Raw genomic sequence first — 23,911 nt, forward strand, 5'->3', positions numbered from 1 at the left:
AGTGCTTTTTAAAAAAAATTAGTCAAAATGGAATCTTCTGTCCTACACTTTGTATTTTCTTGATTTAGTTAACAACAGAGCTTTTCACATTATCAATACAGCATATATGTATGATGATACATTGAGAAAATGTACTTGGTTATATAATATAACTCTCTTTGTATAAGTAAGTTGTATTATGTGGGCAGGGCACAACCAGATGTCAGGGCTTACTCTGAGGTCTGTGCTCGGGGACCATTCTTGGAGATGCTGGGGAGGCAGTATGTGGCGGTGCAAGGGATCAGATCAGGCTTGGCTGTGACTTAGGCCCTCTACCGTATTCTCTGGCCCACAACTCACTTTTCAAAATAAAAATAAGCATCTTTTTTACTCCAGTATGACTTTGTATATTGCAATCCCTCCTCTGGGTGGGGAAAAACTTAAGTAACAGGAAAAGTCCACCTCATCCTCTAAGAGAGCTCAAAGGTAGCGTCTTACTTGAATTTTGCATGCACAACCGCTGACCCTACCCCACATTCTGTTCCCGCAGCACTGTAACACCTTGAAACTAGTCTGTTTAGTCAAATGCTCTTCCATGTAACACTCTACCTTCCATGCTGGGGTATAGCTGGGAGGCCCAGTGAAAAGGTACTGAGCACAGGGGATTCACCTACGGGCATGTGTCCATTGCTGGAGACTGAGTACGTGGGACAGACAGAACAGTCATGGGACAGAGAGCGGCCCAGGGACAGGACATGGCCATTGTTCACAGAAGAGTCGACAGTGTGGGGCAAGACTCATGATGTTGTTCATGGGTAAAGGAGAAGCCTGGGCATCTGGGAGGGACCCACCAACCTTTACCTGTACAATAAACCCTAATTTTCATCCAGCGAGTTTTGTATGCAAATCTTTCCTATCATTCTCAAGAGCCCACCAGCATAGGAAAAACCCACGTTCGCGCTAACATTGAAGGCAACCTCAATCTCACTCAACATTGGATCCTTAGCCATTCAGGTCCCTGACCTCACCCACTCGGAGAAAGCCCTCTGTTCCTCGACCTGTTCCTCACCTCTTTCTAGAGTTCGGTAATACTGAACTTTTCACACTATATTATAAACATAACCTTATTCACCTGTATTATTCACAAGCTAAGTGTTCCTTGTGATAAAAAGAATATGTCTTAGTATCTTTCAGTTGCCCAACACACTTCCTGACTCAAAAGATCCTGTATGAGTATCAGGTAATCGATGGATGAATAGATTTCCTGGGAATGAGACAGTGAATGAAAATATAAATGCAGGTGCTGGGAGAATATGGCTTAAATGGTGAGCTATGCTAGTGGGCTTACCACGCTCCTGAGTTCGATCCTCAACACTTTTTGATGTAGCCCAGGTGGTCCCTGACCTCCAACTGGGTGTGGTCCCGCAGGATCCCAGCACTGCTGGGCATGGTCTCCTCTAAGCACTATACTTCTGGACCAAGCACTGCCCGGAGAGGCCCTGAGCACCCAGATCTGCTAGGTGTAGTCTTTGAAAAATGACTGTGAAACCTACAATTCCTCAAGGACAAGGTAGCTGATTCTGATTCTCATTTGGCATTTTATATTAATTCTTCCAGCCCTGAAGAGAACTTTGGGGCTTATACACACACAAAGACGCACACACAATGGAGGACAATTTTTGGAGGTTAAGATCTTTGGTTTTATAAATCCTACAACAGTACTGGAAAGTTTCTCACTTTGCACACTCATATAACTGAAGAGAAAGAATGCAGTTTTGAGTCTGAATACTTCAGTCTCATGTTCAGAAAGTGCCAGTGAGTGTTGAAGTTGAAAATGGTTCAATAAGAAAAGAATTATGCAATTAATGGGGAATCAGATTATGAGATGAAGTTTTGCAAACAGCACTTTCCTTTTGCCCCAGAAGCTGCAAGTGTTGTCAGCATAAATTTTACATCCAGCTCACTACTCTCTGATATTCCATAGGGACCAGTACTGCCAGCTTCCTCCAGCATAGTCTATTAACTGACACAAGCAGGAAAGCTTTTTCTTAGAGCTGATGGAAGTTCTATATTAGCCTTTATACAAGGCTGGCTAGAAACTCACATGCTCAATTATGCTAAGCAGAAATATCCTTTTTCAGCATTCTGAAAGCAGAGGATTTTTAAGTAATCTACTTCAGACATTGTAAGTACTTGCTCTGTTAGATACAGAAATGACAATTTGTCTTTCCTTATTCTCATGAAAGCCAACACTGAAAAGCAATCTTTGAGATTTTATTTTGTATACTTTATCATAAACCTGTAACAAGTATTAAGTTGAAATTATTATATACAAAAACTATGACATATTTAAGAGAGTTGAAGTGTTGTTCATCTATTTCATGTTGAGTAAACAGAAGTGACTGAATACAGTTTTATAAAGGTTTCCATAATCCATGTTTTGTTCAGTAGTGGGTGTCTGCAAAATGTTCCTAAAATAATTTACAGTTTAATATAAACATATATCCTCCTTTGTTAAGTTTTGGCTGAGTAAGCTCCTGAAAGGCTGACTAAACATAGAAATTTATAAACTCTGAATAAAAGATAAAAACCATTTGAAGCCTTTGGAGAATTATCAAGAGATTCTAGGAATGAAAAGTTGAAACAAGGCAATACCTAGAAAAATTTATGAGTTTAGACTTTTTTTAGTATATCAATATTTACGGCAAATGAAATGAGCTGAAATGTTAGGAAGAAATGCTAAAAAAAAAAACGAAGGTAGAATTAGGAAGCAACATTATTCTTCGTAAGAAATCTCTCAGCTAGGGACTAAACATCAGCAGGCAACACTGGAGGAGAAGCCTCAGGAGTGAATACCTGAGTACCTGAATACCACTGGTGACGGTGCCTAGTTAATAATGAAGACGAAAAGCTTTTCACTTCAGTTCACATCTAAGGGGACAAGAATTTTAGAATTTGAGACTTTACACCACAATTTGAACTGCTTTTATTTATTTATGTTAATTGAAATTCCATGAAATACACAGCTACAAAGTTGGTCATGACTGGGTTTCAGTCATATGACGTTGCAACACCTGTCCCTTCACAGGTGTACATTTCCAACTACCACTGTCCCCAGTGTCCATCCTGTCACTCCACCACACCATTGGAAATGTGCTAAACAACATAAAATGACTAAAAAAATGCCATCAGAGATTTAAAAAAAAAATCAGGTTCCCACATACATATGTAAACATGAATCAAACACAAAACCTGAAATAGAGGCTTATAATACTGGACACCAAAAAGAGTTTACCTAGTAGGGGCTACACTTCAACTGGCTGAGTACAAGCTCACATGTAGGATGACTGGGTTTACTCACAGTACTGAAAAACTCCCCAAACTTTGGGAGTGATGCTGAGCACTGAGCCAAGAGTAGCCCTTGAACAGATGTGACCCAAAATATTAAAAAAAAAGATTATCTAGTGGACTAAACAAAGAAAAAAGGATGACCTGAGGGAGAAAGAATGATATCTAACAGTAGAAATTATTCAATATGACGAATATAAGGAAGAAAAGTATAAAAATGAAGCCACAGGAAGGATTTTGAAACAATCAAAAGGTTGGACATATAACTGAAGTCTCAAAAGATGGGAAAATTATTTGAGGGCGCAGTAGATAAAATGTTCTGGTTAAATGAACAAAGTACTTTAAAATAATTTTTTTCACAGAAGACAAAATAGAAAATCTGACTAGTGCCATCATAATTAAATATAATAATCTCAACATCAAAATCATTCTACATGCTTTCACTATGAATACTATCAAATATTTAGGAAAAAAACAGCGTCAGACTGACAAATTAAGTGAAGGACACAAATACGTATACTACTCATTTTGTGAAACCACTAATACCAACTCTATCAAAGAAATTATTAAATATAGGCAAGCGGCAAGCGTTATATAAGAACACTGGACTCCAACAACAAATAGAACAGAAAATTATTAATAAATAGTATTTAACTTGGGAATGGAAACTGGTATAATTTATACAAATTAATACAACCCACTTTATATACAAAGTAATACAACCCACTACTCCTTTGTAAAGGAATAATGTCCACTATTCATTTCAACATATGCAGAAAAGACAGTCAACTGAATTCACGACCATCAAATCCTTCGGCAAATGAAAAAGAAAGGAACTTTCTCTATCAAAACACATTCACAAAAACAGCCACACTTGCTATTTTTCTTAATGGCAAAATATTAAATGTTTTCCAGAATGATTTGGCACAAAGAAAACGATCTAATCTTATAACTGTATTCAAACTTTATACCAGAGATCCTGATCAATAACATAATAAAAGCAAAATAAACTAAAGGAACATATAGATGAAATGACTATGGATATAACATAGTTTAAGAAGTATGTGAAAGGGCTTACTTAAAAAAAGTGAATTTAAGGTAGCTTAACACACGCTTGGTAAATAAAAATCTATAATGAAAGCAAAGTTTGAAAAACAGTATTCGTTTTTCAACACTGTAAGAAAACACAAGATATTTAGCAGATGTTTAACACAAACCAAATGAGATCCCCAAAAGGAACAAATGATGAGTGCTGGATAGATAGCAGAGTGGGCAAGATGCTTGCTATACACATGGCTGACCTGGTTTGATCCCCAACACCCCATAAGTTCCCAAGCCATGCCTGCAGAGATCCCTAAGCACAGAGCCTAGAGGAATACATCTACATAGTATTCTAATTTTCATTAAACACTGAGCACCACTGGGTGTGTCTCAAAAGCAAACAAACAAGAATAAATAAGGATGCTCCAAGCCATATCAAAGGAGATAAAGGACTTGCCTTGCATACAGTCAACCCTGGTTTAATCCTTGTCACTACAGAGATCCCTTAACTACTATCAGGGATAACTCCTGAGTACAGCTCCAGGAATAACCCCTGAGCACCTTCAGTGTGGACCAAACCCTGCCTCCCTCTAAAGATATACATATATATCTACATATATCTATGTGTGTATATATATACACATATATGTATGTATATACATATATACATGCATGTACATGTGTATACATACACATACATAAATGCCACTGACAGAAATTAAAACTCTAAACAAAAAATGTCCAAAGGAACTCAATGATAGTATGATGTTGAATATTCCGTGTTATGGCCCAGAACTGGATTTGAGTAAAGAAAGCTTGAGAAGAGGGATCTCATACACTCTATTTTCTTGCAAAGAAGAAAGTGAAGGACAGACACCCTTTAGATATTTCCACCCCAAAACAATTAACATTGTAAACTATTTTGATGCTAAAAGATGCTTTTAGTTGATGCTTCAACTGTTTGAAATATTTATTTAGATTTTTTTTCAACAATGCAGAACTCATCTGGGATGCCAGATAGTTTAACAGCGTCTATGCAATCACAGTAAGACAAATCACAACAGAAAACTTGGTGAAAGTAAAAATAATTTTTACAATTATATGCAAAGAAATTGTTTTACCAAAGAAAAAATGCATTTATTTATAATGCAAAGAACAAAATTGTCACCAAGAGTTATTATAAAAGAATTCCTGAAAAAGAAAGAAAATGTTCAAAGGATTAATTAGCTAATTCTATGTTTTACTACATAAGACGACAGTATCATGATACTAGAGCAGCAGCATAAGGACCCATAAATATATCAACGGAACGAAATAGTACAGTAATAAACTCTCATTTACATAGTATTCTAATTTTCATTAAACTTACTAAAACAATCAGTGGTAAGAAAAGCAACTTTTATAAATTGGTACTGAAAAAACTGGGTCTCTATATGAATACGAATGAATTTTGATCCTTCATCTTATACCACAGAAAACACTAAATGGAGATATGTCATAGGCCTAAAAAAGTAAAAGTTTTAGCTTTTAGAGAAAACATAATAGAAAACAACATTGGGGGCAGAGTGATAGTACAGTGCTAGGGCACTTGTCCCGCATGCAACTGACTGCTGCTCAATCCACGGCAACCTATACGGCTCCCCCAAGTGCTACCAGAAGTCATCCCTTAGTACTGAGCAAGGAGTAAACCCACAGCACTGCCCCAAAACAAACAAACAAACAAAACCTACATTTATAACTTATAAAGTACTCTAATATTTCCTTTAGGTTGGTAAAGAATTTTTTTAGCTGACAAAAGTAAAACTTGATACATTAAGCATCAAAAACTAAGACTTTCTGCTTATTACAAGACTCAAGAATATAATAAGGAAGTCATAAGCTGAGTCTTATATTCACAAAACATACATCTAACAAGATTTTTTTCCAAGAAATATGAAATATTCCTAGAACTCAATAAGACATACAATCCAGGGGGCTGGAGTGATGCAACAGCGAGTAGGGCGTTTGCCTTGCACGTGGCCAACCTGGGTTCGATTCCCAGCATCCCATATGGTCCACTGAGCACGGCTAGGGGGAATTCCTGAGTGCAGAGCCAGGAATGACCCCTGAGCATGGCTGGGTATGACCCAAAAAGAAAAAACAAAGACATGCAATCCATTTAAAAAGGGCAAAAGATGTCAAAAAATATTTCAAATGGAAGAGATATGCATATGAAAACTAAAATCAACAGGTTTCTGAGAAATTCAAATTCATACAAAATGATATTCTTAAAAATGAGATTGGACAAAAGGACACTGACTCTAGCAAATCTAAAGAAAATACTAAGCAATCACAGGTTACATGCAATATTCCTGGGGATGTTAGAATATTTGCAACAGTCAAGGAAATAGTACGAATTATTTCTTGTAAAAATTAAATATGTAGTCATTAGAGGGAATGAAAGTATACAGATTAAAAAATGACTATGAAAAATGTTCATAGTAATTTATATTAAACCAAAACTGAACACTGTTCAAACAGATAAACTGACATATTTAATAATAAAAAGAAACAAATTACTGACACATATGTAAGTCAAGCAATGGGCTCTCAAAGGAAAAAAGGAAAACGGAGTAACGAGAGAATTAATTCAGGCCAAATCTAAAATAATCAAGATAATAGCACTGGATAAAGATTTTGAGGCACCTACTGTAATTGTGGTCAATAACATAAAATACCACATTCAATGAACATAAAATATAGTATCTCTAGCATAATTAGATAAAATTTCTAACACATGCTAAATCTGCCACTAAGCATTAAATAATAATGTTTATTTAATCCCAAGTAATCCTATCTCAACTAAGAAAGAATACAAAGGAGATAAATATGTTTTTCATCCTCTTATCACTGGTATGGATCTAAAGTGTGATGCTTCAAGGCTCCATAACTCAAGTTAAGATCAAAGAGAAAAGATAGAATCACCAAACAAGTTTTTCAATTAATTTTAAAATAATGTATGTTTTGTGGGGGAAAGGAGGGGGCTGCAGTGCTATGGGAAAACATTTCTAGAAAATATCAAATGATGTAAATCAGACATCTGCTTCCCCGTGGTTAAGTTTAACACAAACTACAATACACACACACACTGACTTGCCTTACCTTAGGAAACTGTTTTACAGGAATTAACACTTTCTGTCCCAGTTTCATGTTTTTATTAATCACCACATCAATGTACTTTTCTTCATCTTTGCCTTCTCCTTTTTGAAACTTTTCTATTTCTGTGGAGGAAAAAAAGTTAAGAATGAAGTGTATGAATGAGAATTATGTTCCACTACCAATAAACCCATGGAATTCTGAAAGAATAAATAGTCAGCTGCAACCACTGAATGCTCATGGTTTAGTGAAAAATATAAAGTTAAAATGTACATTATAAACAGACAATAGTACCAACTTGCAGCATCTGATATATATACAGTGGAGAAGACAAAACTATCAAGCTGCTTCGTCTGCAATGTCATCAGTGTTAATGGTGAATATTGGCAAACTTCTCTTTTGCTGACCCATCTGCATCCGGTAGCAAGAAAAATCTTGAAATATTTATTGAAAGATGATTGCTAAGAATGATTGGACTTCTGCTTAAATCAACCAAAACTAACTGACAGGAAGATGGTCCCAGAGGACAGGGAAAAGAGGCTGAGCTCCTGCCTTCCTAAACATGGATATCCAAAATGACTCAGGGTCAATCTTTCAATACAACACATTTCAAATGAAAATTCGGTAAGCCCACTGACAAATGAAGACAAAAAGCACTGGATTAATTCAAATTAATAATGACTGAAATCAGTAATACTGGGAGAAGGGGGAAAAAATACCAAGGAATGAAAATGGAAACTCTACTGTTCACTTAAACCTGCCTAAGGGTTAAAACACATTTCTCAATTTTAATTGCAAACATCATTAAGTATACTGCAAAAGGCCAGCTATCTTAAACAATTATCAGGCTCCAGAGGTCACCAATTAGAACCCTGCAAGGATTTGAATTAAAAAAAGGTTTTATGATTAGGTGAAGTAATGATCCAGGAAAGAGATTAGTTCTGTTCAGACTGCACTCATTATAAAACCCATTTCCTTTGTGTGAAGATTCAATGTTTTTCTCATTTATGCTGCTGGTATTATCATGCTCTGAGACAGAAATATGACTGCAATAATAATATTCTATAACAACATATAAAACCTGCATTTTGCTCTCTATTGCCTTCATATCTAATAAGATTGCCAATGTATATTTTCTAGTTATATATACAATAATACAGGCACTATCCGTGTGACAGACTATTCAAAAACTTCAAAGTGGGATATAATCATACTATGGCTGTACATTTTCAGGTCAATTATGTAACCACAATCACTCTTCTTGTGTTAAAGAGAATAAGTGGTGAGCAATCTTTAATATACTTTTCATATATATATTTTTCAGTTATACCTGCCTATGGTAAAAGTCATACTTTTCATATGACTATTATCTACAGGCTCACTTTTATGAAAAGAAACCTAAAGATGGCTTTAAGAATGGCAACTGGATTCTAGAAACATATGAACTGTGATGCTATTTAAAAGGCACACCAACAAAACCATCAAAGATATCCCAAATGTGGTTAAACATCAATACCAAAAAAGAGATCAGAGAAAGAGGATTGAAGTGAAAGTGTGGTTGCAGATCCAATCCCTGGCACACGTGGCTTCCCTCACATGACCTTAGGTAGCCCTCGTTGTCTGTCCAACACCCACAAGGAGGCCCCCCAAAACAAAACCAAAAAAAGTAGCATTATATTAGTACAAAACATGCAAGAGGCCTAAAAAAATACCTACTTCCTTCGAACTCAATATTGCTCTAATTTATCTATAAACTGTCCAACAGGCATAAAAAGCTTTTGAAAAGCAAACCACAATTTTGCAGTGTAAAATACAACTGCTACAGAAATAGATCACTTGTCATTTAAATTACAAACAAAACTATGACACTGCTAAAAATTCAATTTGATTACCTTTGTAATCAAATAATCAAACTTTGCAATGTATTCCCTTTTCTTACTCCCCAAATTAAATCATCTGAGATGAAGAAAAAGTAGTATGAATACTGGTATTTCAATCTGAAAAATAATTAAAAGGCAAAAAAATAAAAAACAAAAACAGACTGGTTGTGTCTATAGTGGGAGAAAGGGGACGCTCTCCCTGACAGGAGCCACATCATGACAGTCTTTTGGCTCTGACTAGGACCGACCCCTAAGAACAGTCTGCTAAGGAAGCAGACTCCTGACTGGACAGAACTGCTCAGTGGGTACTATGCACTGGACATTTTTTCATCTTTTTTCTCCTAATGAAAATATACATCTAAAGAAATTGCTCTGCCACTTTGTATACATCCAAAATATGATTATATTTTCAGTTTCTCAACTGTACAAGCCCACTCTTACCCCTCAAAAATATGCATAGTTTCTTCTGAAAAACTACAAAACATGTAGTCTGTTATGCTCTACCCCACATAAAGTCAGGCACAGAACTCTTTCTCTAGTCTGTGCTGATTAGATGTGTTTCCCAAATAACATCTTCTTGCCAATAAAGTCGTTCTAGTTGGTTGTTCCTGTGATTTTCGATGACACAATTCAATAGTGAAAATTAAGCAAGAACAGAGAGTACCTGTGTACAGAAATACTGCACTATTAAAAATGACACCTTCCCATGTCATTTTACACCCATAAAAAGAACATCCCCTAGTCACATCTATTACCTCTTCTCTTTATGATTTAGATGCTCGTTTCACAGAACACAATTCCATTGAAGGTTTTACTCGAAGAGATTTATCACCTTAGGTATGAATGCTAAGTCATTATGTACAAAAATCACTTAGGAATAGGGAGTGCACGCGCATATATGTGCATGTGTGTGTTTGTGTGCGTCTCACATAAAGTGCTCAGTTCTTACTCTTGGCTCTGCTCTCAGGGACCACTTTATGGCATGATTCAGGACCATACGTGGTGCCAGGGATCCAACTTGGGTTAGCAGCATGCGATACAAGCACCTACTCCATTGTATCATCTCTCTCTACCATATTATCATTTAGCTTAAACATTATGGTTCCAGCTACTAAATCTGGCAAATATTATCCATTTTTGAGTTAGTCAGCCTTAAAAGATACAGATTACAGAACTGCAGAATTAACAATGCAGTACCTTGGAAGTTGACCACTTCTATTCAAATAGGATTCAAACACTTTTTATGATCCAAACTATGGATGAGCAACAAATTAAAATGGTAAGACTTAAGACTAATAACATGAATCTAAAGAAGTATTCCCTCAAACCAATTTCATGAATTTTACCAATTTTTATAGTATTAATGTTTGTTGGTCTATCAAAGTGCAATGATATTATGATATGCAGTATGTTTGAAGTGTCAGTATTTCTTTGGGATGATGACTATATGTTTCTGTAAAGAAGATGATAGAGAAAAAAAACAGAAAATCTTACTGAGAAAAATGAACTTAAATAACTGAAGATGCCTGATTTATTTTAGAAGATATATTATTCATGAAACTAAAACACAAATACTGCATGTATCTCATATAAAGATGGATTAAACTTTGTTAGTAAGAAAAAAAGAAGTAGAATTAGAACCAAAATACAGAAAGGCATCAAGAAAGGAGCTCCAACTCAAACTAAAGCTATGAAGATTTAAGAATTCATCTTCCAAGGATCAAACTAGCTTAGAGATTTAGAGATCTTAGAGATATCTGGTTCTTTTAATTGCTGTATCACTGTCATCCTGTTGCTCATAGATTTGCTCGAGTGGGCACCAGTAACATCTCCATTTTGAGACTTGTTACTGTTTTTGGCATATCGAATATGCCACAGGTAGTTTGCCAGGCTCTGCCATGCAGGCGGGATACTCTCAGTAGCTTTCCGGGCTCTCAGAGAGGGGCAGAGGATGAAACCCGGGTTGTCCGAGTGCAAGGCAAACGCACTACCACTGTGCTACTGCTCCAGCCCGGTTCTTTTAATATTAATTTTAAAATAAAGGTGTCATGATTTACTTAGTACTATTGTTCAAATCTAGATTTGCAATGCTACTGTACCATACCACCACTAGAGTGCCAATTCAATATTTTTTCACCACTATCCTTAGGTCCTTTCTCCCCAACACATCTCAAACTGTTGGCATCCTCCATGAGTTTTCCTTTTCAATTCACCTACAGTATTTTCTGCACTTATATGCTGGGCCCACCGAGCCATTTGGCAGCAATGTTATATGGTAAATTGAACCAAAAGACTTCAATCAAGATTTTCACACCTCTTTACTATTTATCTCATGGATAGATCTTGAAACATAACCTTGTGTTTTTCTTCATCATATCTCTAGCACCTAACGGAACTGAGAACATTCATGCATTAAAAACTAAGTGCTAAATAATAATTCTTGGAATATTCTTCAGTGAAAAACCACAGTATGACCCAAAGAATTCAGACCGATACCCAAGGCTTGAAATGAGCAATAGAGAAATCACTCATCTTTAAGTTTCACAAGCCATCTATGCCAATTATCCAACTACTGACTGTACATTCATCATCCTTTCCAGAATACTGGTACGTATTCTGCAATTCATACTTATCTGCTGTCAGCAATTTTCTACAAGGTCTGGGAGTGATGGATTTGGGAGTGATGATGGGATAGGAAAGACAGATGAGACTACTTTCTTCTGTTTCCAGTTCTTAGCAATTCAACTGAATATTGGTTCCAAATTCTGACACTAATATCACTTTCTTCTTATGCTCTCAGAAGCACACTCATATCACTTCCTGAGCAAGGTTGGGTGGTCTTTTGTTCCGAGGTCTGAGTCTGCTTTGGGAATACTCTCTGCCAGATCCTGGGATGGTTATCCTGCTGGGGTCTGGCCCCCGCTCCCAGGAATACTTCCTCCAAGTATCTTTCCTTTGTTCCTCCACCCTCTGCTGAAATCCTGCTGAAGTCCCCATAGTTTCCATGTTACTATGTTAACTTCAGTATTTCCCACTTACTTTTCAGTCATGCAGTAGTTACCTAACTAGTTCTTTGAAAATAAATTCTCTAATATACTATCTAGTGTGATTTCTGATAATCTGACTAATACAACATCTCATTAAGTTTCTAGAAGTATAATGCAAAATATCTTAGAATCACAGACTATAGTGTTTAAGTGCCAGCGTGTAAGATAGCATGGAAGCCCTTAAGGAGGACCCTCCAGGGTCTTTACTAGATATAAATAAGGATTAAAATGGTAGGAAGGAGTTGAGGTTGAAATTGAGTTAGAGGTTCAGCTTATCAACTAGAGAAACTCTGACATGAAACAAACTCCTAGAGCCCCCATTCTTCATGCATAAAAATGGAGGGACCCAGATTTATGTGGATCATTCACAATTCTTGGGGTTGGAAGTCACTAATCTAAAGACAATCATGTCCTTCTTATGTGATTGTCAATACTGCTTAGAAGTTCAAATAATTTTTTGTTAGACCTGTAAAGTATTAGCGGTAATAGGGCTCTAAAATATAGGATAGATAAGCTTCCCAGATGTAAAGCTCATTGCGTAAAATCTCTTAACCTGCTGAGAATACTTTCTTGTTGATTTCCTTTGTCTCTTCTGTATCAAAGAGCTTCGACAAAAAGTAATGAAAGCAGTGTTATCATGACTGAGAATGGGGTGATGGTAACACGACTATCCTGATATACTAGTACATTCCCCATTCCATTGCCATGTCATAATGATCGCCATCAGTGAAAAAAGCAAAGCAACTATGCAATGGCATTGGCACAGATGGGCACTAAACAATGAAATTATAATGAGCATCATGGAGACTGAATTATGTGAATTTAATCTCTAGGTTTCTCCGATGAAAAGCACAGGTAGACAATGCTATACTGGAATATGCATCTGCAACTGATGTTTACCTTGAGAAGCACATCTATCAGCAGTCTCATTTGAGAATGTGGAGTAAATGTCTATAAATATACAACCACTCAACATCATCCAGAGGGAAAGTTTTCAGAACCTTCAAAACATTTTCTATTTCAGGAACTAATTAAGTTTGAAAACTTTGTTGTGACTACCAGAAGAGTGAATGTACAAATCATATTTTTAATTATGTCTCTGACAATGAAACTGTATCACAGGTGTTACATGCAAATGTTACAGCCATGCTTTAAATTCCATTATCTCAAACTTGGGAACAAGTGAAACTAAAACACAGAGAACAAAATTAATGTAAAATTAAGCTGTTTTGAGTAAAGTATATATAAACAGCCCTAAATGAGTGCTTAACTGAGTTTTTTTGTCACCTATTTTTGCTTATGGCATTCTTCAGAATATCATATTAACCTATGACTTCCTGACAAGCACAACTGTCTTAAGTTTCTGCTACAATATTAATAATAGAGCATAAATTAGTATTATGGAAAGACAAGCTTAATTTAATGATGCTGTAATAATACAAATCACAGAGTGGCACATAGTATTATAAGAGGTAAATACAAGTAATTCAAGGGAATTTCCATTCCTTTGGCTATCATTTATAGATATTAGGAACTTGTGAGGTTTTGAGGGTTAAAGATATACTTCAGGAGCCATGCTTTGACTATACCATGCATTACAGTGTCTAATATGCTACACTTCACAGTCAAGCATATCAATGTGAACAGAGATGCATATTCAATGATTATATGAATAGCAGCATACTTAGAATTAGAAAAAAAGCACACTAAGAAAGGTTAACAAGTTATAGTAATCCCTGATTAATGTGAATCAGAAATCAGATCAGCTGTAGGTTGGAAACACCATTCGAAAGGAGTTGTACAGGTTCACACTGTGAACGTAAATGCGGAGACTCACTCTCTTGTGTCCTAACTCACTATATGCTAATACTTGATTTGGGTGAGTTACTTCAGTTACATCATTGAAAGTTGTTTTTGTTTCTTGTAAAATGTCACTCACTGAAAGTGACAACTAAGTGAGGTCAAATGAACAAAAACATTTCAGTGCCTGAAAAAGGTACCCAAGTATCAGTGGGGCCCCAACAAGCATTCTAAGGTAATATCCATTCAGTAGCACTGGAAGGTACAAAAATCATGAGTCATTATGGGGAACCATTTCAGGACTATATGATGTGACTGCATTTCTGCATGCTGCAGTCTGTCTAGTTCTCATAACCTCAGACCTGATGAAATGCACATCCACTTCCCTTCAAAGGACCATGAAGATTAGGTATGCTGGATAAAGAAAAACTTCGCTACAACAGTAATAATTACTGTGTGGTATATAATATTTACATAAAATTGTGTTTATATGTGACTTAACAAGAAAATACCAAATTGAAAAAAATACCTTACCAAAGTACCATATAGATACCACATGTGTTAATATATACATATATACATATATTTCAACGTGACACTCTTTGTTCACTGTTAAGTCTCTGTACCAGAAGTATATAACACAGTCTTACCACATATAGGCAGGGATCAAAACCTCTATCTTAAAAACACTTCCTGTGATAGCAGGATTATATATTTCTCCAGCCATAGGAATCACTGACACTGGTGATCATGGAGTACTTGAAATGTAACATTTATTACTAAAGAACTGAAATGTTTGTTTTGCTTTATTTTGATTATTTAATCTGAATAACTCGTAATGTCTGAAGGCTACAATAGCACCTGAATTAGAATATAGCCGGAAACTAAACAGAACATGGAAAGGCATGCATATACAACCAGCAGAAAGAGATGACATGAAGTTCAAGCATTTTTTATCATTCAAAAACAATTTACTGAGTTCCGACAACATGCTATGTTCCCTGAAAAATACCTGTGACTCCAAGCAGCAGGCTGATGAGACTAAAGCAACAATAACAACAACAACAACAACAAACAACCACAGCATAGGGAGTCAAGCAACTCTGGGTTCAAACACTAGCTATGTATACTGTACAATATGCTGACATGATCCTGTGCTCAAGTATTCTCAAGTAATAAACACTTTAGAAAAAGCAATAGTAGATGCTGACAACACAAAGGAAAAGTATTAAGTCCTGAGAAAAGTAAAATGAGGTACTGTAAGATTTATAGAAAGCAGTGAATAGATCTGGGTGAAAAGATCAAAGGGAACTTCAGAATAGGTAGTATTTCAGCTGAGCCCAAATGAAAGAATACACCACGCTTAGCAGAAAGAGCGAGAAGATGCATGGAATGCTTATAATAAACAAGGATCAAGAACGAGTATGACGTCAGTATAAAGCAAGACACATCCATGTAATGTTTGCAAAGAAGAGGGTACAATAAAATGTAACATCAGAACAAAGAAAGAATAGATGGTAATAAAGCTGAATTTAAAAAAAGGAAACAAATAATCAAAACTTTCAATGCTATGCTATGTAAGCAGTTCCTGTTTGACAGGAGGCATTTATATAGGGCAGTGTCAGGAAGAGATTCTCTGTTCAGTAAAAGAGAAAATTGCATCATACAGCAATGCCAGATGGTTGTTCTGTTCTCTTGATATAGTTTGAAGTGATACTTGTGTTAAGGTTAAACTACTTAAACAAAGATGCCTCAAAGAATCTGAATGAAGATCAGATAAAGAAAAAGTGAATTCTGAGAATGTTTAAAGGCCTGTCTACCTACATTAAAAGTGAAAAACCATATAAAAAGCTTCAGTAATGCTTACAAGATATGCTAGTAGAAATGTAGAAATTTTAATTAAAAATACTGCATTTATACATTCATATTCATGTATATAAGTAGGGGCCATATGTTAAATTTTGCATGAAGAGATAATATATATTAGTTACATCAAAATATTTTCCTGTGAACATAAGATTATTTCACAGGAAAAAAACTACTTTAAAACCAAAATTAGCTATCAAGGAAAATTTTGTTGCACAGTATATCTATCCCCATCCCAATAAATAACAACAAATAATCCCCCATTACAACTTTTCTCTAAGTCAGGAATAATGGAGCCAATCAGACAAAGTTTTTGAACTGATAAATATAATCTTACTTGGAAAATTTATTTTTGTTATAATCCAACATTTAGGTCAAACCTATTCATGCCTCTTTCAAAGTCATAAATTATCTCAGACATTCCAGTATCTTTAATCTCTTAATATGTACATGTTTCTTCCAAAAATGAGTTTTATGATAGAAAAACTGCATGAATCAAGAACCACACTAAATATCGTGCAGACACTCAGAACCCTGAATAGCAAGACTTCACATAATGTACAACTTACAATCATGTATGTTCAATAGCCTTAATCTAAGAAAGGGGAGAGGGGTAGAATTTAAGTAGCACAGTTACTGTTTTGTTTTGTTTTTAAATAAGCAAAGTATTTAGAAATCAAACAATTAGTCATAAACTATGCTGGGTATAGTTTAGATAGAGGGAAATGGGTGTCAGCATTTATAAAGAGCAAACTGAATAGCTGACAAAGCTCTTTCAGGCACTTTTAAACAGCTTGTCTTAATTAATCTTCCAGGGAAGTAGACAAGCACAGGAGGGCCTTTTCCTGTCTATCAAGCTAATCCATGAAAAAAAAAACATACAGGCACTGAACTGATTTTGTAAGTCAAGTTTTGGACAGTATTATGACATTCCTGATAAGAACATCAAATCAGTGTGACATATTTAAGAAAAGCTCTGATTCCTGGTTTAATACCTCATAATAAACTGCAGTTTCTTTTGCTGACCACTGTACAACTTTTAATTTAGCATTCCATTTGTATCCATGTTTTTGGATGAGGTTTTACCCTCCTTGCCAGCAGCAGTTATTGTATGGGGCCAGTTATACATTATGTACATTTAATTCATTTTACAAGAAATAATATAATTAAAAATAAGAACAAGATTTTTCTGTTCAAAGTCTAGAGAGTAGCTGTATATGTTTTAACTTCATCACAGAATTAATAAAAGTAAACTTTAAAACATGAAAAAGAGAAGATTTATGAAAATGGAAAAATAAATAGCAAGCAAAGCTCTCTGCTATAGCACAATCAGAATTCAAAATATCATGAGAAAAAACATCAGTGCACAGTCTGGTTTGCCTGAGAAACAAATGTATTAATCATTTAACAGTAGATGGGGTGGGCGGTATGAAACAGATATGTGGATATATTTACAGAGCAGTGTTTATGATCCTCCACAACTCTTGTCTGGTGTGACCTGTCTAGGAAGGAGATGTAACACTCCATATAATGAGTGACTTTGTCAGCAGGTGTGACAGGATGTGTTCCTAGAAGAAACCTAACTCACCTCCCCGCCCCCTCACCAAAAACAAAAAAAAAAACAAAAAAATAAAAAACAACAAAAAACCCAAACATGCAGCTCTTCTTTTGAGAAGGTGTTACAAGAGGCGAGACCTAATTCCGTCAGTGGACATGAGGATTTCTAGCATACCGAATGCTGAGAAGTGACATCCAAATCACAAGGATTGTGCACTCATGTTTGGTGCCTAAATCATGACTCTGGGTGCCCTAGGGAGAAGTCAGCCAGGTTAGAAGAACCTCCTAACGCTGATGAAACATTTAGGACACATTTCCTCATTATGACTTTTTGAAAAGCTCCTTTCATTTTAGTATCTACCAAATATCTACATACTGTTTTAGGTGCTAAAGACAAGAACGCAATATAACTAAGTTTATTTCATGTTTGAGTTTGTAAAACATAGTCCCTTGATTCCAGAGCCATGCAGTATCCTAAAGTAAACGTATCAGCTAAAGAACCCAAATCATAGAGCAGATTAACAAAGAAATGATAGACTGTATCATGGTGACAGTGCAGAAGGACAGGACTGTTCCTTTTTATCATCATATATAAATCATAAATTATTAACAATAATATATTTTTGAGAGATCAATTAAATAGAAAAGTACAAAACTTAATTGCTGGCTTTATAACTCAAATAACATACTTGCTCACACCTTTACCTTACAAACCACCCATTTTTCACTGACATTTAAAAAATAGCTTTTAAATACTAACAAATACTAACAAAAACCTACTAGTAATGTGGCATATAGCACATGGTAATAAATGACTACTACTCAGATCTGTTTATAGTAAAATGCATTATCAACTGCCTGTGGAGGAATACTATTTTGTTTCGACTTGAGCTAGTAAGTTTACAAGTTGCTTTTCACTTGCATTTCCAGACCTAGAGAAGAGCATCAGGTATGGTGCTTCTCTAGTCATAACAGCATAAAAATTCTAATGTTAAAGCATTAATAAGACTGAATTCATGGAAAAATAAATATTTACATGTATTGAAACTCTTTAAAGCATAACCTTAAGAGTGGCAATAAAGAACAAAGGTTGTGGGAAAGAGGCTGTTGGATCAGGAAAGATACCTTCTTTTTATAAATATTCATACATACCTAACCCAAGAACATATCTGCAACAATTATGGCATAGCCTCTGTTGACAGTACAACTGGCTTTCTAAAGCCCCCCAACCCCAAAGTCACTTCAGAGTTACGTATGCGCATTAAGCAGGAATAATCAAACCATAAGATGCCATTGTATTCTAAAGCTCAGTATGCTTTGTGAAGTCAAACCTTGTTTGAGTTTGCAATGTTTGAAATAACAGAGAGCAAAGTCTTTGTTACTTCTTTTCTGAAGAGAAGGAAATCAAATGACTCTGCTGAAGCCGCTCTCACTTTGGTGACTTACTGAACCAACAAAATGCAGTGGAGGTGGCACTCTGGGTTTTCCAAGTCAATTCTTTAAAAGCATTTCAAATCCTGTCCAAGATTCTTGAAGTGCTTATTCCTGGAATGACCCCTTTTGGAAACACTCCCCCAGAAATCCTGTTCCTAAGCTCTAAGATGATGCTCAAGACACAAAGAGGAAATGAGTAGGCTTGGATGGTCAACACTGCACCTGGGCTCCCAATCAGCATGTCAGTTCCAACTACCAGTTCCTAGACTTCAGATGCCTGGACTCCCAGCACTATTTGACTGTCGCCCATCACCAGGGACTCCATCTGAACCTAAATCCAGCCAACCACAGAAGTGTGAGTGAATACAGTGTTTGAAACAACTTTAAGTTTGGGGTACGTTATTCCATAATCAAATATATAAGGGTGTACAAATTTAGAGCTTGGAAATACTAACAAGACACTCAGTAAAACTAGTCTACCCAATGTTCAAGATGGCAGATACTTAAAACACACAAAGTACCTACCACTCAAGAAAAAACGCTTCTAACATAAATACGCCTCTATCATATTGGGAAAAAAAACACTGAATTCACAGTTTGAAACTCAAAAAAAAAAATTCAGGCCCAAATACACACAATAGTGAAGGTTACCAAAACATGTAATACAGAAAAATAAGGCTCCAATTCTTCGGGATACTTGATAGTGACCATTTCCGAACTCATTTTATTAGCCCAATGTGAAACAATAAGTGGTTAAAAAAATCTTTGCGTCAATAGTCTTCATGAGTAAGGAAAAAAACAATTAAATTTAGTAATGTCAAAGTTAAAGAATGTATGATCATCAAGATTAGATCATCTCAAGAAGTTTAACAAATTAATTCAATGCTATTCACTGTGTTAATAAACCAAAAAAGAAAAAAAAATGCCTAAAAAGATGTAGAAGCAGCAGTTAATATTAACATCACAGGCCTGAGACAGTACGCTGGAGAAGGAACTTGCCTTACTTACATGGAGCCGCCCCCGGGTGGATTCCTATCAACACATACTGTTCCTCAAACACTACCAGGAGTGATCTAGAGCAACAAGTCTGGAATAAGTCCAAACCATCCAAAAATAAAATAAAATATAAACTTCAATATAGGAAAAAAATCTCTCATAAATACAGTATTGAAAATCAACATACAATCTGATAAAACCATGAAAAACTACAAATAACATTACAACGGTGCAAATCTAAATGAAATTTGGAAGCAGGGAGGAAAAAAACCCTCTCTTTTTTACTCTACTTGATACAGAAGGATTAGAGGCAGGAAGGGGAAAAGAATGCAGACAGTCAGTGGACTCTTTTTCTCATTAGAAGAATAATATTAAAATAATCCCAACTGAAAAAACAAAACTGTTTGCAGCCAATGTTCTAGGATATTGAAGAAATCCTCAACAAAGTCACTAAAAGTGAGTTTAATAAAATTGTGGGATATAAAGTACAATATGAGAATCAACTATATTTCTAACAGGAAAGGAAAAATCTTGAAAAACAAACTTTGCAGGGCTGCAGAAATAGCACAATAGACTAAGCATACACTTGCAAGCAGGAGGTCCAGGTTTCAACCCAGACACTGCACTGCACCCTCCTACACCTGCCAGCACCCCTGGGAGTCATCCCAAGTATAGAACTATGAGTCACTACCAACCTGTTCGAGCCCCCAAAGAAGTAAATGTTAATTCAAACCTAGCAAATATGAAATAGTTAAGGCTAAATTTTACAGGATGTGTATGAAAAACTAAAAATTGAAAAGCAATAGGGGCATGGGGGGGTTTGGGATGTGAGGGGGCGGGGTGGAGCTATACTGGGATTCTTGGTGGTGGAATATGTGCACTGGTGAAGGGATGGGTATTCGAGCATTGTATAACTGAGATTTAAACCTGAAAACTTTGTAACTTTCCACATGGTGACTCAATAAAAAAATTAAAATTAAAAAAATAAAAATAAAAGTACAATACATGCAAAAAAAAGAAAAAAAGAAAGTTGATGAAAGCTTTTCAGTAAAAAAATAAATAAATAAAAATTGAAAAGCAAGGCTGGAGCAGCAGTGCAGCAGGTAAGGCTCTTCTCTTGCTTTGGACACAGCTGACCCGGGTTACAGGCATGCACCTTCTGGCAACCCAGCACCACAACATATGGTACACCCTTGAGAACTGCCAGGAGTAATCTCTGAGTGCAGAAGCAGGAGTCTGCCCTCAGCACGCTGGGTGTGCCCCCCAAATTTAATTAAAAATCACTGCCAGTAGAAATTTTGGGTGAGGCTAGGTATTGAAGTCAAGCGCTAAAGCGTACATGGTATACCTACTTTACCACCAAGTTATATCCTTAACTCCCAAATATATTGAAAGCTGTGAATAAATGAAAACTCTGCTTTTTCAGGGGGTGAGGGCTCTAAGCAGGGCCCAGGGCCCCATTCCAGCAGTACTTGGACCAAATGTGCAGACCTAATGATTCATTGCTCAGGTCAAGGGATGCAGTGGTACTCATGCCCAGCAGAGCTAGAGGGTATCAAGAATGCATCCTGGTGATCTTGGGGAGGTGATGGGGCAATCATATGTGACATGGGAGATGAAATCAGTGCCTCAACAATTCACAGCATATGCACCAATCCTTCGTGCTGTCTCCCTAGCCTCAAATGATGACGATTATCATAAGTCTGGGCCAGAACACATTAAAGATCGATTTATAAACTCAATGTACTCCCTAACCCTCTGGTTAGTGAGTAAACTTTTGCACCAGTTGGTAGGTTCATTTTAAAATGCTTTTATATGTAAAACGATGCATCCTGCAGATAAGTTTCTCAGATAAATAAGAAAATTCTGGAAAAGCAGAAATCAGTTCACATTGCTTGACTTCAACGGACTTCCTATGAAGCCCCAGTAAATATAGCATCTTACTAACTTAAGGATAGACATACTGAAAAAAAAAAAAGCACTGTTCATACCTAAATTCAAAGGTGAACAGGGTAACCAAACCATATTGCTGATTTTTCACAATTACTCAAAGGCAATTTAGAAGGGAAAGAGGAGACATTTTAATAAATTGTGCCAGAATAACTAAATATGCAAAAGCGTCTGTATTCATTTATATTGCCACATCATAAGAATCCCTGGATGGCTTTTGGCTAGAAGGTTATCAACATGGCACTTACTTCTTAGAAGTATTCAGTAGAAACTAAAACCTATCCTTAGATAATATGTGATCTTTCCTGTTACCAAAATAGTCATAAAAATACACAATAAAATTTTAAAAAGCAGCTTACTTTATTAGATTATGCTAGTTGTCTACAGAATAAAAAGTATACAACCAAAATAATATTTAACATTTATAAATTCTCAGACATGAAAATTAGTTCATTCATCAAAGCTTCTCCTAGTGCCTGAAAATACACAAAGCACTGCCAACCCAAAGGTTATTTATCTTTTTAGATTTAGACACTTTTACATAGTTATGACTCATATAAACTCTTTGAAACTTGAGAACTTTTATTTTGTTGTATTCATTTGATTACTATCCAGACCTTGGGATGGAGCAATAGCACAACAGTAGGGCATTTGCCTTTCACGTGGCCGGCCCATGTTCGATTCTTCCACCCCTCTCGGAGAGGCTGGCAAGCTACAGAGAGTATCGAGCTCGCACGGCAGAGCCTGGCAAGCTACCCGTGGCGTATTGGATATGCCAGAAACATTAACAGTAAGTCTCACAATGAGAGCCGTTACTGGTGCCCATGGAGCAAATCGATGAACAGAATGACAGTGACAGTGACAGTGACTAGCCAGACCTCATTATGTTCAGGACTTACTCCTAGCTCAATGACCAGGGAGCCATCACTTACCTCGCACAAGGCAAGTGTGTTAACCCCTGTACTATCTCTCTGGTACCAAGAACATTGTGTGTCTGTGTGTGTGTGTGTGTGTGTGTGTGTAAAAACATGTGTGTGTGTATATATATATATATATATATATATATATATATATACACACACACACAGGCTTTTTTGGGTCATACCCGGTGATGCACAGGGTTTACTCCTGGCTCATGCACTCAGGAATTAACTCCTGGCAGTGCTCAAGGGACCATATGGGATGTTGGGAATCAAACCTGGCTCGGCCACACGCAAGGCAAATGCCCTACCCGCTGTGCTATCATTCCAGCCTCAAAACCTATTAATATTTTAAATGAAAACTAAAAAATCTGAAAAAGCTTAAGAACAGAAACAAATAATTTAAAAATATGTCATGGGCATGCATGTATAATACATGAGAATTAAATTACTTTTTCTGCTTCTGTGCTTTATCTAGTTCAGGATGTTGCCGTGACTGCAGTATACAAAGAAAATCCACACCAATATGCACTTGGAAATATTTGTTAATATTTTAATTAGAGTTCTTTTAGGTAACTGTGAACATTCTCAAGACTGTACACCAAAATGCAACAAGTGCTAATTGGCGAAGGTGAGCTGAGGGCTGGCGAGACAGTGCAGCAGCTAAGGTATGTGCCTCGCACAGGGCTGATCTGAGTCCGATCCTTGGCACCCCACTCGGCTCCCTAAGCCCACCAGGAGTGATGCCTAAGTGCAGAGCCAGGAATAAGCCCTGAACAGCACGGGGTGTGGCCCCAAAGAAACAAACAAACAACAACAACAACAACAGCAACAAAAACCAGAAATGAGCTGTGATATGAAATCAGAAGCTGTCTGATGAATTTTGCATACTAGTATTTAATCCATACTGGTCACTGGTTGGTGTTGTACTTGGATGAGCACTTACCTATGACATGAC

At 36.3% G+C, this 23,911-nt stretch overlaps 1 protein-coding gene across 4 annotated transcripts in view; it reads right to left on the reverse strand.

Moving 5' to 3' along the window:
- Positions 1-23,911, reverse strand: part of KHDRBS3 (KH RNA binding domain containing, signal transduction associated 3) — a 153,186-nt gene that overhangs the window by 91,925 nt on the left and 37,350 nt on the right. For all 4 annotated transcript variants that reach the window (XM_055128258.1, XM_055128257.1, XM_055128259.1 and 1 more), the window contains exon 2: positions 7,510-7,628. In XM_055128258.1, the coding sequence (XP_054984233.1) occupies positions 7,510-7,628 (119 nt within the window). The remainder of the gene's footprint in view (positions 1-7,509; positions 7,629-23,911) is intronic.

Source organism: Sorex araneus, chromosome 2 (assembly GCF_027595985.1).
Source record: "Sorex araneus isolate mSorAra2 chromosome 2, mSorAra2.pri, whole genome shotgun sequence".
Lineage (NCBI taxonomy): Eukaryota > Metazoa > Chordata > Mammalia > Eulipotyphla > Soricidae > Sorex > Sorex araneus.